The 14,713-nt window shown below is 31.0% G+C and overlaps 1 protein-coding gene across 1 annotated transcript in view; it reads right to left on the minus strand.

Moving 5' to 3' along the window:
* Positions 1 to 14,713, minus strand: part of LOC147063852 (putative G protein-coupled receptor Mth-like 1) — a 134,245-nt gene that overhangs the window by 109,488 nt on the left and 10,044 nt on the right. Inside the window, exon 2 of the mRNA XM_085958943.1 lies at positions 2,256 to 2,396. Coding sequence (XP_085815069.1) covers positions 2,256 to 2,396 — 141 coding nt within the window. The remainder of the gene's footprint in view (positions 1 to 2,255; positions 2,397 to 14,713) is intronic.

Below are 14,713 nucleotides of genomic sequence, written 5' to 3' on the forward strand. Positions count from 1 at the left end.
ATATTTTTTTATCGTAAATATGTCACTATATTATTTTAACATTAAATTTAACTATTGGCTTTGTATATGCGTTTAAAAATTAATAAATGTAAAAAATCCTAACACCACTGCACATAGATGTAGGGGAGCAAGGGGTAATGGGAGCTTGCGGGTAATGGGAGCGACTGCAAAACAGGTACTATCTAACACTAAAATGACTCGAAAATAACCAAAACATTTTTGTCAATCGTCGGCTAAGCCCGTCGATCGCTGTCGGCTGCTTAGTGGCACGTGCACGCGCGTGGCGAGTGGAAGTGTGTTTTGGGCTAGGTGCTTATATCAATTTACAATACATAAACATCAACGTAAGTACTTAAAATTTTACTTATTTCATCATATTTTGTGTCCATTGTATAGCCAGATACATGTATTTTTGTTTAGTAGTTTCGGAATCAAGGTTTAAAATGGTTTGGTTACGTTATTTATCAACCTTCAAAGTGGTTGACATTCGGGTAATTGGAGCCTAGGTGGCTCCCATTACCCCTATATAAATTTCACACCTCTTTTACTAGTAGACAAGATTTTAATTGTTCCAGATGGATGCCCAGAAATAGAAAGCTGACGACTTTAAAGGTTGGTTGGACGGTGACTTCGTTGGAAAATGCCCTCCAAAACCAGAAAGATTATATTTGTGTTTTTTGCTTAGTTCCATAACATGACGTTTTGATTCTTTTGATATTTTTAGTACTAGAGCATATTTTTGTTGAATTACATTAGTAAATATTTAACATTTTATTGTATCTATGTCTGTTATAATGTGTATAAGTGTTTGTAAGCATATTAAAATATGAAGCTCCCATTACATATTTGGTAAATTTTTGGCTCTCATTACCCTACATGTGGGGTAATTGAAGCCAAATGTGTTTTTTGGGAAAACGTTTTTTTTGTACCTTAGTTATAGAATTTTTGAGTGGAAATTGCAGTAATATTATTACTATGTAACCAAAGGACTCATTTCAAGTCTTAATAATAAACGATTAGAACATTTGTTACTTTTTTTCAACAATTTCCTTAGTAGGCTCCAATTCCCCCTTGCTCCCCTACTGAAATATGACTATATTCTAAAACATTAGAGAGAGAGGTTTAAAAGAATACTATTTTATGTAACAAAAATACTTGATGCAGTCATCAAATGTTTAAAATAAATATAAAGGATAATAAAGCATCAAAATTATATAAATAGATTATCTAAAACGTTTAAGGAATGTCCAGGGTTATGCTCTGAATATACCATAAAAGCTCCATTTTGACCAACGCTGAGCATGTTATTGTAGCAACAACAACAAATCCGGTAAAATATTCACATATAGTGTTGTAGAAAGTCAAATACATACAATAAAATAGGTACATTTTTCATAATTACTTCGGAATTGAACTGACTGATTGGTTATACTTATAGCTTTTTTTCTAGTTATTGTCCAAGTTAAAAATAACAAAGAAATAATTATCTATTTTCACGTGATTCAAAAGTATCGTGTGCATAGGATAAATGAGAACTGTCTGGAGATGTCCGGAAGCTCGCTTCATCCCAGAAAACCACTGGGTGTCATTGTACACGAACAGAATGATATATCTTGGTGGAAACCGGTAGCGAAGGGTGGAGGTAGGCTGTTAAGATCCGCCATAAATAGTGCACATTAAACTTTGTTAGTCATACTTATTTGTTTTATTGAACTAAGACTACTTTTTTTTAAATCAATTAAACTCTGCCTAACCAAACCATAATAGTTTTGGTATATTTTTAGCGATACGACAAAATTGTGCACACTTTTTCATTCATACTTATTTGTATTTGTCGGATTAAGAATACCTAATATTACACATATTGTTGGTTATTTTTTATAAATTCATTAAGCCCTGCCTAAACCAAACTATAATAGATAAAAATATTATTCTCTCTATAAAATATCCAATGTTATGTATGATTTAATTGCATAATTTTAGATATTTTATAGATAGACGAGTATTTTTTACCATTATTTATTATGGCTTGGTTTTCGTAGGGCTTAATTAAATTTTAAAATTAACCAACATAAAATTGTAGACTTATTTCAATGAAAACAAATACGTATGACTGACAAAATTTAATGTGCACTATTTGTGGCGGATCTTAACAGCCTACCTGCACCCTTCTCTACTGGACTCGGAACTATGCATATTAAGATAATGACATGTTATTTTCATAAGTCGTCTAAGCCATAAAGGAAAAATCTTACCCTGAGTTTTCCATCAGGCAGGAAAAGATGACGTTTCGTGTCCGTGAAAAGCTCTCGATCGGTAACACAAGGCGGCAGTTTTCCGGCCAGCAGGAAGTACTCCACTTCGTCAGGATACTCCTCATCGTCAAAGTCCGATACCTGAAACAAACGGATCACTACGAGTATATTTTTATTAAAATACATAATATAATAAATATTTTATACCCGGCGGAAAAATACAAAGCATCCAATTTGAGTCAATTTATTTATAATTTACATTTTAGAGTGTTTTAATTGGTCAATATGTATATTAAAACATTAAAAGAAAAATATTTTAAATTAAAATCAAAGATTAACCTACAATTAAAAAATATATAAAATGTGAATATATCAACGGATCCCATCTTATTATTACCTACATAATATTATTGTAAGGTTATGTTTAATATTAAAATTTTATTTATTTTTCTCTAATGCAATGAACATATTTTTTTAAATCAATTGATTTCTATCAAAATAATTAAAAAATGTGTAACATAAAATCCTTTTGATTTATATAAAATCGGATGTAAACAGTACAACCATACTGAAATTTGATTTGATCTGATATGTGAGAGTACCAACATTAATTACTTTTCTCAGATCTAACTAACTTTCAAATTTACATTTATGATTTTATATTTACAAATATGTCTTTAAAATAACTTTGAATGTGCTGGTATCTAGTATATGGGAGTGACCAGTAAGTAACATTATGCGAGTGCATAGAAACCTAACGATAGTTCAAGCCTACTCGGCGCATTCAAAATCTAAACTAACAAGCCCGTGACGTCATAATTAATATGTTATAACTGTATGGGTGAACGAGGCGATTAGTGACGAGCTTATTGCATATAAGAAAATAAAACGGTTGTTTTGGAAAATGTTAATTGTATGAGGAATATACTTTGATACTGAATCCAACGAGTTTTTTTTTCGTGTAGTTTAACTTTTGCTTTGAAACTGGTACTGAGACTGGGTGTTTGATCATGAAATATATTTTTTTATAATACCTAAGTACATAAAATATGCCTACTATATTTTATAATAATAATTCATAAGATTTGACAATTTAGCATTCTTTATTGAACATATATATATAATTCTAAAACACCTCAGATATATTATTATGTACCTATACCTATTAGAAAATTATAAAAATACGACGCCCAGCATGACGCGAACCCACTGGATTCCCGCGAATGATCATCACCAATTGAGCCAAGTGCGTCCTATCTAATGGCGCCGAAATTAACTGGTAGTATTTACAAATTGAAGCGCTCAACAAATTGATTTAATTATTGGAAATCAGCCTTTGTAACTTAAGTCAAGGTATCAAGTATTACATTAATTAATAACTGAAGTCTGGTTCCAAATTTTAGTTATAACGTATATGCACCAATTATTGCTAATTGTGTAATAAATATTTTGTTTTATTCAATGAATAATTCACTAGATTTGATAATATAGCATTGTTTATTGGACATACATAATTTCAGATTTTTCTTATTGGAATATAATAACTGAGGTGTTTTCAAATAATTTAAATACGTATAATATTACTATAATGTTAATCAATCAAATCCCGTAGGTAATCATGACTCTTCAAACCAGGGTTTCGAACTAGAACTGAAGCGAAAACCGGGAAACCGTTATTTTTGTTGGAACGAAAACCGGAACCGAACCGAAAGAAACTTTTTTGAGGTTCGGTACATGTTCAAACACGCGCGTTAACATGATCTTACTCCCCACTTCTGTTGTCGTTCAATTTATTGTCATCGGCACAACACGTTTACGTCATGGGTCTTGGCCATACAAGTACCATAAAATGTTCTAAACTATGGTAGAAAATATTTTTTTAATACAAATAAAAACATTGAAAAATTAATCACTCAGAACTAGGGATTCCAATCCTGGGATCCCGAGCTGTTTTCGATACCTATGAATCCCAGGATTAATAAACATAATTTCGAAACTTTCGGGATTGATTTTTTTATCAATTTTATGGAAAATCAAATTAAAAAAAAAATATAACAGAAAAAATAGTTTTAATAACAAATAACTACATTAGAAATACACTGAGTTTAAGTGAAGTTTGATTTATGTGTAAGTTGCCGATTCATTTTATTTTTTCACATAAATTAATAAAAATGAGAAAGATTGGAAAATAACAATGCTTCGCACTATTAACAAAGTAATTCCACCATGATCTCATACGTTTTGCGGCAGTTTAATATTTGGCTGACTAATTAGATTTATGAAGTGGAAAGGCCATAAGTACACCATGATTTGCTTTACTATTTTAAATCTTGCTAACCTATGCATTAAGTCTTTTCTATCAGAAACCGAACCGATATAAATATGTTTTTACCTGAACCTGAAGAATGAAACTGACTCATACTGACATAAAGGTAAGTTAATAAATGTAAATTATTTCCCAAGCATACTAATTATAATAGGTGTGATGCTAATTTACCACTACTTTACTTTACAATTTATTGATATAGTGTGTAACATAACATTGTTTTAATGATTTGTGTACTGACATATTTCCATATACTTTCAAATTGAATATAACTATACAAAAATCACCTAACAATCGACATCACTGCTAGCGTTATAAATAAACCTTAGCCAAAAAGTTATAAAAATGTGAAAAATGAGTCACACGTCATGTTATTAAAATCCAATTTCCGGAGAATATCACGCAGAAAGCCATTTTTAATTTATTTTTACATATATTATTAAACTCTATGATGAATATGTATGTGTGTATCCGCGGTTATAGACGGGTATGTACACGTGACCAATAAAAATCGTTTTTTTTATACATAAGAATATTTATTATTGCAACAATAGAGGATAATTACAAAAACGTATATTTTGTTTGTATCGGAAAGATTTTCATATAATAATTAGGTACCTACGTGACTGGTGGATATATTTTTTTGTTATATTTTTAGTGTTTTCTCAATGTCTGGTGGTCGATACTTTTAACATAAATATAATACCTACTTCGCACTAACTATATCGATAGTTTAGCGTAGATTTTTTTGTAATGGAATCCATGGAGTCACATATAGACAGCGAACCATTCCTACAACAAAACTATCATGACAAACCGTCATGAGGAAGTCAAAGTATGTTGTAAGTAGAGTTGGGTATTTCCCGAGAAAATCTCAATCTCGAGATTCGGGATTTCCCGAAATGATGAAATTTTGATTTCTCGACATACGGGATTTTCAGAAAATAATTCTCGAGATATCGGGAAATTTAAAAAAACCTGTAAAAATCCTAAAATCAATGTAAAAACAGACAAATTCCAAAAAAATATGTTTTTTTTTTATTTATGTAAGAAGACAAACAAAATAGAAGTAGGAAAACAAACTGTCAATAGCTGCGTCTGACAATAGCGTACGCTTTTGAGACACAAAATTCCATGATGTTGCAAAAATTGCGCTAATTTTGAGTCGACGTTGGCTTAATTGTGTTAAATGCCCCGATCAGTCTTTGAACGTTTTGTTTTCTGTTCATTTTTTTCGTATAGAAAATCGTGTATTTAATTAATATTTGACATCACTGACAACAGGTATGACAAACCGTCATGAGGAAGTCAAAGTATGTTGTAAGAATCGTCCGCAGCCACCTTTACTGACAATACTAAGTATAACAGGTAATTATATCATTTTTTGGAATTGCTGTTTGTAAACTCTGTCAAAATCTATTTCATCAAAATATAAATAAGTTAAAAATATCAAAACTTCAAGATGACCTAGGTATATCCTTCGGCAGTCTTCTCTATTGACCCTGGTCTTCCCATAATCCTCTAGATCTCTTCCATACAGTCAGTCCACCTCATACTTGGTATCCCGCTAGGTCAGATCCTCTGAGGTACCCACATGGTTAGGATCATTATTGCCTTGCCACCTCATTAACATTCACCTATCTCAGTCTTTGCATCTTACAAAATTTACCAATAGTTCTATTATCGTTATCTATTACGATATTTAATTTGTCGTTAATTTTCTAAAGTTGATCCAAAGATTCTACGAATTTTTCTATTTAAATACTACTAACTTTCATTGTTTTATCAATATATTTTTTTTATACAAAACAACGATGGTTTATATTTGTACATGAATGCACAAATTCGTATTAAGTGGTTTTTAATGAAAATGTATCACACATTATGATAATATAGCATTACAATATAGCACGTGGAAAAATAATTTATTAAACGGAAGCAATGTGCCTATTGTATACTATAAATTAATTGATTAACATATTATTTGTTTTTGAGTTTGATTATTTCTAATTCCAATAATCACTCTACAAGGCAACCGAGTGTCTGTACTTGAAAAAGTATGCGAGCCCTACATACAAAACATTAAGGAACAGCATATAGAATATTACAATCAATTTATTAATAATAATAAATCATTGAGACTTTTTTTAAGAATAAACGTTATTCATAGTTATATAAAATAAAAGGATCAAAGTGAAGAGATATGTTTGCTCGTTGTATAAGTACAAAAAGATTTTTTTGTATGGGGTATACCAATTGATAAACACATTTAGTTATGATCATTCTTAAATATCAATCAATGCTTATCAGTTATCACAATAGTAAATTAGTTATCGTCACAGAAAAGGATTGATTCTTTGTTTAATTCGGTAATAATATGTGAAAATTTATATTAAATTATATTTCAAAATAAACGGTACAATCTTATACTATTATTTACTAGATAGTGTGTATGAGCTTCGCGCCAGGGCTCGAAATGGACCGGCGCGCAGCGGAGCGCTGTTCTGATTCATAAAATCCACAAAATTTTGCTCCGTCTCGTAGAAAAAATAAGTCGACCGTCTTAGCTAGATATGCCATAAAAAATCTAACACACTTATTTTTTTATAAAATACACATAAAATTAGATACTTACTCAACTATGTTAATGCTAATATTTACGTAACATTATCAAGCGTTCTGGTTCGTAAAATTTTCCATTTCGAACTCTGCTTCGGCCTCATTTTTGGATGTGGATTTACGCGTCGATACCCACCCCGTGGGTTGCGAATACTCACGGATAGATTAAATCCACATAATTATTATTAACAAAATGCCTGTCAATCAAAATTAGATAACTACTACTCTGTATGGATCCATATCCTTTGCCAAGGAATAAAAATAATATTTTACCTTTTTTCCATTTTAAATAAATTGACAAACACTAAAACGCAGTTATGTCCAACCTTCCAAATTAGCTGGGTCTTAAGCTCAAATTACATTGGCAGGTTGCGTCTGGCCTGATCGTCTGCCACGACTGTCAAAATCTCTTCTCTATGGTTTTCAAGAATCGGGAGCGATCGTGAGTAAAGTGGGATAAATTCTATTTTCCGTCGTTCCGATCCAAGCGACGACTGCCGAGAACGTACGAAGATATACGAACACAACCCACTAGGTTTGACAGCTCAGTTTTGACGTAAATTTGCGCGGGAATACTGTTCAGTGTTGCCACCAATCTAACGAAGAAATAGTTTTAGGTTAACCTATATTTTTAATAATAGCAACACTATGTTTATTTTAAACCAATCAAAAACAAGGACCAACGCAATTGAATCGTTGCGTGTAATTGCAAATAGTGTAAAAACGGTGGCCACGACGGTCGGCGAGGATCGTTGAATCGGGTTGGCTCTGCGCATCTGTCAATGTAATTAAGCCTTTAGTATATAAACACGAGTGGGCGTGTGTACTAAAGATCTGTCAAGTGTCAATAGTGATTGTTTCCAAAAAAACTCATTCCCGGATCTCTTGACAGATAATCATAGTCGTACACTCACATATAATTCGATTGTAATAATACTATTAACATAACGATGTGAAATAAAAATTCACAAAAAATAAGCTCCTAAAAAATCATCGTAAAAGCAATTGTGATTAATGAATCATTCATTAAACAAGGTGTCTGGTAGGTAGGTGCATACAAAGACTGAGGTTATTAACATTTTTTATAATAAATTTTATTATGATCAATCACATTAAAAACTGATTTTTTATTCACTAAGTACGTATTTAAGTTTCACTTAAATATGTATTTAAGAGATACACTTTACACGTTTATTCCGTGAACATATTTTATTATACAAGTGGTCAGAAAATAACATACCGACTCTACATGAGGAATCGGATAACTGGTGTAAATTGCTCCAAGTAAGGTAAAATTTAAAATCTTATGTATAATGAAAGGCAGTGGCGAAGGGTGGAGGTAGGCTGTTAAGATCCGACATAAATAGTCCGCACTACATTTTTTTGTCAGTCAAACCAGTGTTTGTTTTCATTGAAAAAAGACTACAATGAGTAGATATAGTAGAATAAACCCTGTCAACATCAAACCATAATACTCGTAGTTTTGGTATGCTATGGGAGATCCGACAAAAATATTGCACACTTTTTCAGTCATACTTATTTGTTTTCATTAAATTACAGATAGTGTTGGTTAGTTTTTTTTAATTCATTAAGCCCTGTCTAAACCACCAAACCATAGTAAATAAAAAATATTCTTCTATCTATAAAATATCTAAAATTATGCATAGTTTAATGGCTTAATTTTAGATATTCTATAGATAGATAAACAATTTTTTTACTAATATCTACCATGGCTTGGATAGGCAGGGTTTAATTGAAATTTAAAAACTAACAAACAATATAATATACACATTGTAGTCTTAGTTCAAAACAAATACGTTTGATTTTCAAAGTTTAGTGTGCACTATTTATGTCGAATCTTAACAGCCTACCTCCACCCTTCGCCACTGATGAAGGGTCATGAAGAAACATAAATTCACACATTGATTAACATACTGTCAGTTGAGTTGTGAACCCACAGAACAGATAATAAATAGAATACCGATAGGCTATATTCAATTAATACGCCGCACGTTGAAGCAGGGTTTTTGAATGTGTGAGTGTCCTACGAACATGAAGCACGCATTATGCACGTGCAATAGTGTGTGTAATACACCAACATTAAATGAGCGTAAATGCATAAACCGAGAGCAGTTTTCAGTATTAGACGTACAACGTATTCTTGACACGTGTATAAGCTTAACCCGGATTCTTCCTTACTCGAGACGGTTACCTGCTATCGCCTTACCCGTTGGGTATTTCAGTTCCCATTATTTCTGAGTTCCCTGTGTGAACCCCTTTAAATGTGCTAAAATTGTAACGTATCAGACAATAAATATTCTTATAATTTGGTCTACTATCTACAAAATATTTTTATTTATTTTTTGCACGCAGTTTATATTAATTAATTAGATTATTTTGAATGTATTTTAGTTTGTTTGTCATATATCATCCATACAGAGTGCTCTTTGAGTTTTCCAAATTTTGTAGAATTCAAGAAAAAAAGCTTTCTTTCAACTCGAGGGGGTAATGTTATTATAAACAAAATATATATGAAAGAGTAATACACTTAAAAGTTCCTCGACTCCTGCTCCTTACTAAGTAAATAAAATACATTTCGTGTGATGACAGGAAAATTCGTAGGTATCCCACGTGTGTCTTTTAACTATCATTGCATTATAGTTTGAAATGAGTAGATTTGTAAAACAACTACAAAGTTAATATTACAAACACATTCAGCGCTCGCAATGGACCAGAGCGCATCGGAGCTCAGCTCCGGTTCGTGAAACAATAAAGACTGCGGCTCCGGCTCGTTGAGAAATTAAAAATACCGTTTTCGTTCAGGAATTATTATGAAAATAATTACATTAATTCGCATATTATATTATCCTAAAGTTTAATAAGAAACTTGACGTGTATAAATTGTGAATAATGAGTTTTTTGTACTGTTCCATATGGTTTGCGTTTAGTATGCCAGGTTTTGCCTTCCGACATCTTCAGAGTCTATGAATATTACCAATTTAACTAATTAAACGATCGCAAATAATACATTTATTTATTTAATAAATATAAAACAGTGACATCCAGCAGGGGTAGATAAATTATGTACTGCCTATAGGCGGTATTTAAAGTAAGAAAAAATAATAGTAAGTACCTAAGTATGTTTTTTATAGTATATTTCGTAAAAGTTTGTTTTTTTCGCATGCAGCACTGAAAATCGTAGTCTGACTCAAACTTCAGTAGTAGTGCGTATCAGATGTTTGACTATTAGTAGATTTACAATACATTAAAAGATATAACAAAAAACTCTCAGAATATAATATTTTTGGGAAACTATGAGCTCTCTTTAATCTCATCAACTTTTCTATTTCAAAGCGCTGAATAAATAAACTATGTCTATACAAGTAATCAGAGAAGAAAAATAAGATGCTTTATAATTCTAGATTAAGAAACAATTACAGCAATAAATTTACATCACAACTAAAGGTAAGTATACCTATATTATTAGTTGCACAAAGATTTCAAGTAAAGTAGTGAAAATATATCGATGGTGGTATCAAATCGCTCAATAGATGGCGATATAAAACACCACTTCTTGTGATAGGGTGTCTTGAGACAACAGAGTAGTAATGAGTTATGGCATTGGTAGGAATATAATAAATAATACGGTTGTAATAAATTAATGTCGTGAATTCAAAGAAGTTATAATTTTTGCGTTTTTAGCAAACTTAAAATCTTTGAAAAATATAGTCTCACATGATTATTAGAAATTAAACAGCCAATCGTTGGATAAATACCATCACGCAATGGTACTACACAAGTAAATGTCTCGTTTTAAAAGTTAGCACGGCCAAGAGAGGCGCTGTTAAAAGGCTTTTGGCAGTTCAGACGGTTAACTTGTTTACACAACTAACCGCTAGAATACGTAAAGTGATAAATGTAATATATTTATCACAATTAGCTCTTTTTGGATGCTAGGCGGACATTGTCAAATGATATATTACAAACTGTACTTCGGTATCATAATTTATTCATCGATTGTGGGACCATGTATGTATACTACACTAAAGTGTGTGTCATAAAAAAAGTAATTGTCCTAAATGACATAAATAAGGTACTCGTACATAAATATAAATAGAACTACATATTTTCATTTTATTGTCGTAAGAAGAGTAAATATTATCTTGCGTAATTTAATTGTGTGATCTTTAAAGTTCCGCCTTCTGTCACGCACTGCGTGTTTCAAGGCACCGGAAGTCTATTGTTTACTCGATTCTGTACCATTTCATTTAACATTGAATACAGTTCACTTTATACGATTCCACGTAAGTTATATTACTAATTGTAAGCATAGAAAATTCGAGCAAGAAAATGGTGGAATGACTGTCCAATGCAAGCACGAAAGACAGACTAGCTACAGATGGAAGATATATTATTATTGTAGACCAGACCACGATCTGCAAAAGTTTGTAACGAATTGCAAGAAGTAAATTTTATTATGCCTATTGCATACATACAAATGTCATGTCACGACAAATAATTAATTCATGGAGTAAACGAACACGTATTTTAACTTATAGGTAAGAACATACTATAAAAATAATATAGGTACTTTCAGATCTAACGATGTTGACTGAGCTACCTATGAATAAATTCTCTTCTCACATTACATAATATTATTCAGTCTTAGCACACTCATACAAAAGTTCGGTTTTTAATTCTGTGTGCTATATAAGTCTTAAAAATGTAATAAATAAAAATCATTACTAAATGAACGTATCTGTATTACTAAATTCCACACATAAACATAAGCGTTCCCATACAAAGTTGTCCAAAAAATCAATATTCTGTTGGTTCTCTTGAAAAGTAGTGATTTTAGACTTATATACAACTATTAGAATTTATATAAGTATATACCTTTTCTTTTCGCGCATAGAATTCATAAGCCTTAAATTATTTTAATAATATAGTATATTAACAGTGCTCGAAATAGAAAATTTTACGAACCGGAGCGTAAGATAATTTTACGAAAACTTTGGACCAACAAATTGAATGCACTAAGAATCTTTAAACAACCGATACGCGCATCTACTGAAGATTTCCTACTGCCTTGTACTTTTAAATAATGTATCTATTATTTACGATCGTTTAATTGGTTAATTTAGTAATAATATAATATGATGTAGGTACATATTATATATCAACAGACATTGACAATGTCGAGAGGCTAAACCTGGCATACTCCTAAAAGCAAGTCCTGTGGAATGGTACAAAACTCTCATTAATCAGAATTTATATTATTAATTAGGTATCATACCTAGGTATAGCAACTCAAATTAACGTACATTCATATATTTATTAGTAAATCTATCATTAATTATTATTGCTAGGCTAGGTAGCGCCTTGGTTAATATTCATTGGTATAACATACGGCTCTCATGGTGTAGTGCGTAATGTGTTGGCTTTTCATCCGGGACCTCCGGGTTCGATTCCCGATGAGGTCACGATATATTTATGTGATTTTTCTCAAAGCCTGGGTGTCTGTGATTGTTTTACTTATATTACTAAATACACTACTGTTTCACTACAATACTGTTATCGGGGCTCTTTATATATTGTTATCTATTCGTTATTATGAGGAACACCAAATAAACTAGTATATTCGCTGAAGGCCTAAATTGAATAGAAATTTAAATCGCGAAAAAATCTTTGTAACAAAACAACACAAAATCTCACTATATCTCATAACTGTTGTACAACATGTCAAGTTTATTATTACATTTTAGAATGTACTTGTAAATGTTAATGTAATTATTTTCATAATAATTCCTGAACCAGAACGCCAGTTTTAATATTTTCACGAAGTCTTGAGGATTTTAGTATGGACGGAGCCGTGCTCTGGTCCATTTCGAGCACTGTATTTTAGTATATTTATTTTTTTGCAGATTAAAAAGGTACCTAACTAATTTATATAATTCAAATAGAGCACATCTTAAAAATAACGAAATTAATATATATTAATATATCAGTATAATATCTTAACAACCTATCGTTATGGTCGCAGACTCAGACTTTTGACTCGCCAATGCATTCATTATTGCCGCCAGTGGGCGCATGAAAGAAAGTTTCGAGTGTATGTACATACACTTACCTAGAGTGAACAGCATTCTTTTAAAATTAGTCTCCAATCATAATGCCAAAAATAAATTGACGTTAATATAGCTATAATAATGATAGAGCTTACGTAATGACTTGATCATGGAAATCGTGTAATTGTCTTCGGTTTAAGGTGCCCACGATCAAAATACGTGATATAATATTAAATACAATAATCTAAAAAATAAAATAATATCAGTTGCAATACAATAGCAAAAGGGGGGACATGCTCGTCGAAGGTCAAAATTGAGTTTTTATTGTATTTTCAAACCATGATCCTGGACACTCCTTAAACGTTGTAGATAATCTATTTATATAATTTTGAAGCCTTATTATCCTTTATAGTTATTTTAAACATTTGATGACTGCATAAAGTATTTTTGTTACATAAAATAGTATTCTTTTAAACCTCTCGCTCTAATGTTTTAGAATATAGTCATATTTCGGTACAGAACTGTGCAGTGGTGTTAAGATTTTTTACATTTATTAATTTTTAAACGCATTTATAAAACCATTAGTATAATTTATTATGAGATAATTTTTGTAAAATATTCACGATAAAATATATTTTGATAATCTCTGTGATCCCAAATTTGACAAGAATTAGGCATTTAATTATTCAAAAAATCGGCAAGATTAACACATTTGAAGATGATTCTAAAGATATTTATTATAAACTATGTTTTTGACCATTCAAGTGTGATAAAAATCTTATGAATAATGATTGCTTTATAATAATTATTGACCTAAGAATAAGGTAGTGTTTTTTTGAAATACGCCATTTCTTTTGTCATTCCCTAGTGGTTAAGCTACAACATACGGCCGTAGCCATAAAATGACAAACTATAATTAAAATAGGGAGTAAAATTATGTTAACGCGCGTGTTTGAACATGTACTTAACCGAATTTTTTTTTATTTTTTTTTAAACGGTACATGTTCAAACACGCGCGTCAATATCATTTTACTCTCTACTTCAATTATAGTTTGTCAATTTATGGCTACGGCCGTATGTTGTAGCTTAACCACTGGGGAATGACAAAAGAAATGGCGTATTTCAAAAAAACACTACCTTATTCTTAGGTCAATAATTATTATAAAGCAATCATTATTCATAAGATGTTTATCACACTTGAATGGTCAAAGACATAGCTTATAATAAATATCTTTAGAATCATCTTGAAATGTGTTAATCTTGCCGATTTTTTGAATAATAAAATGCCTAATTCTTGTCAAATTTGGGATCACAGAGATTATCAATATAATTTTTTATCGTGAATATTTTACAAAAATTATCTCGTAATAAATTATGCTAATGGTTTTATAAATGCGTTTAAAAATTAATAAATGTAAAAAATCTTAACACCACTGCACAGTTAT

This window comes from Rhyacophila brunnea, unplaced genomic scaffold (genome assembly GCF_057557595.1).
Source record: "Rhyacophila brunnea isolate RB1 unplaced genomic scaffold, BYU_Rbru_1.0 scaffold_8, whole genome shotgun sequence".
Lineage (NCBI taxonomy): Eukaryota > Metazoa > Arthropoda > Insecta > Trichoptera > Rhyacophilidae > Rhyacophila > Rhyacophila brunnea.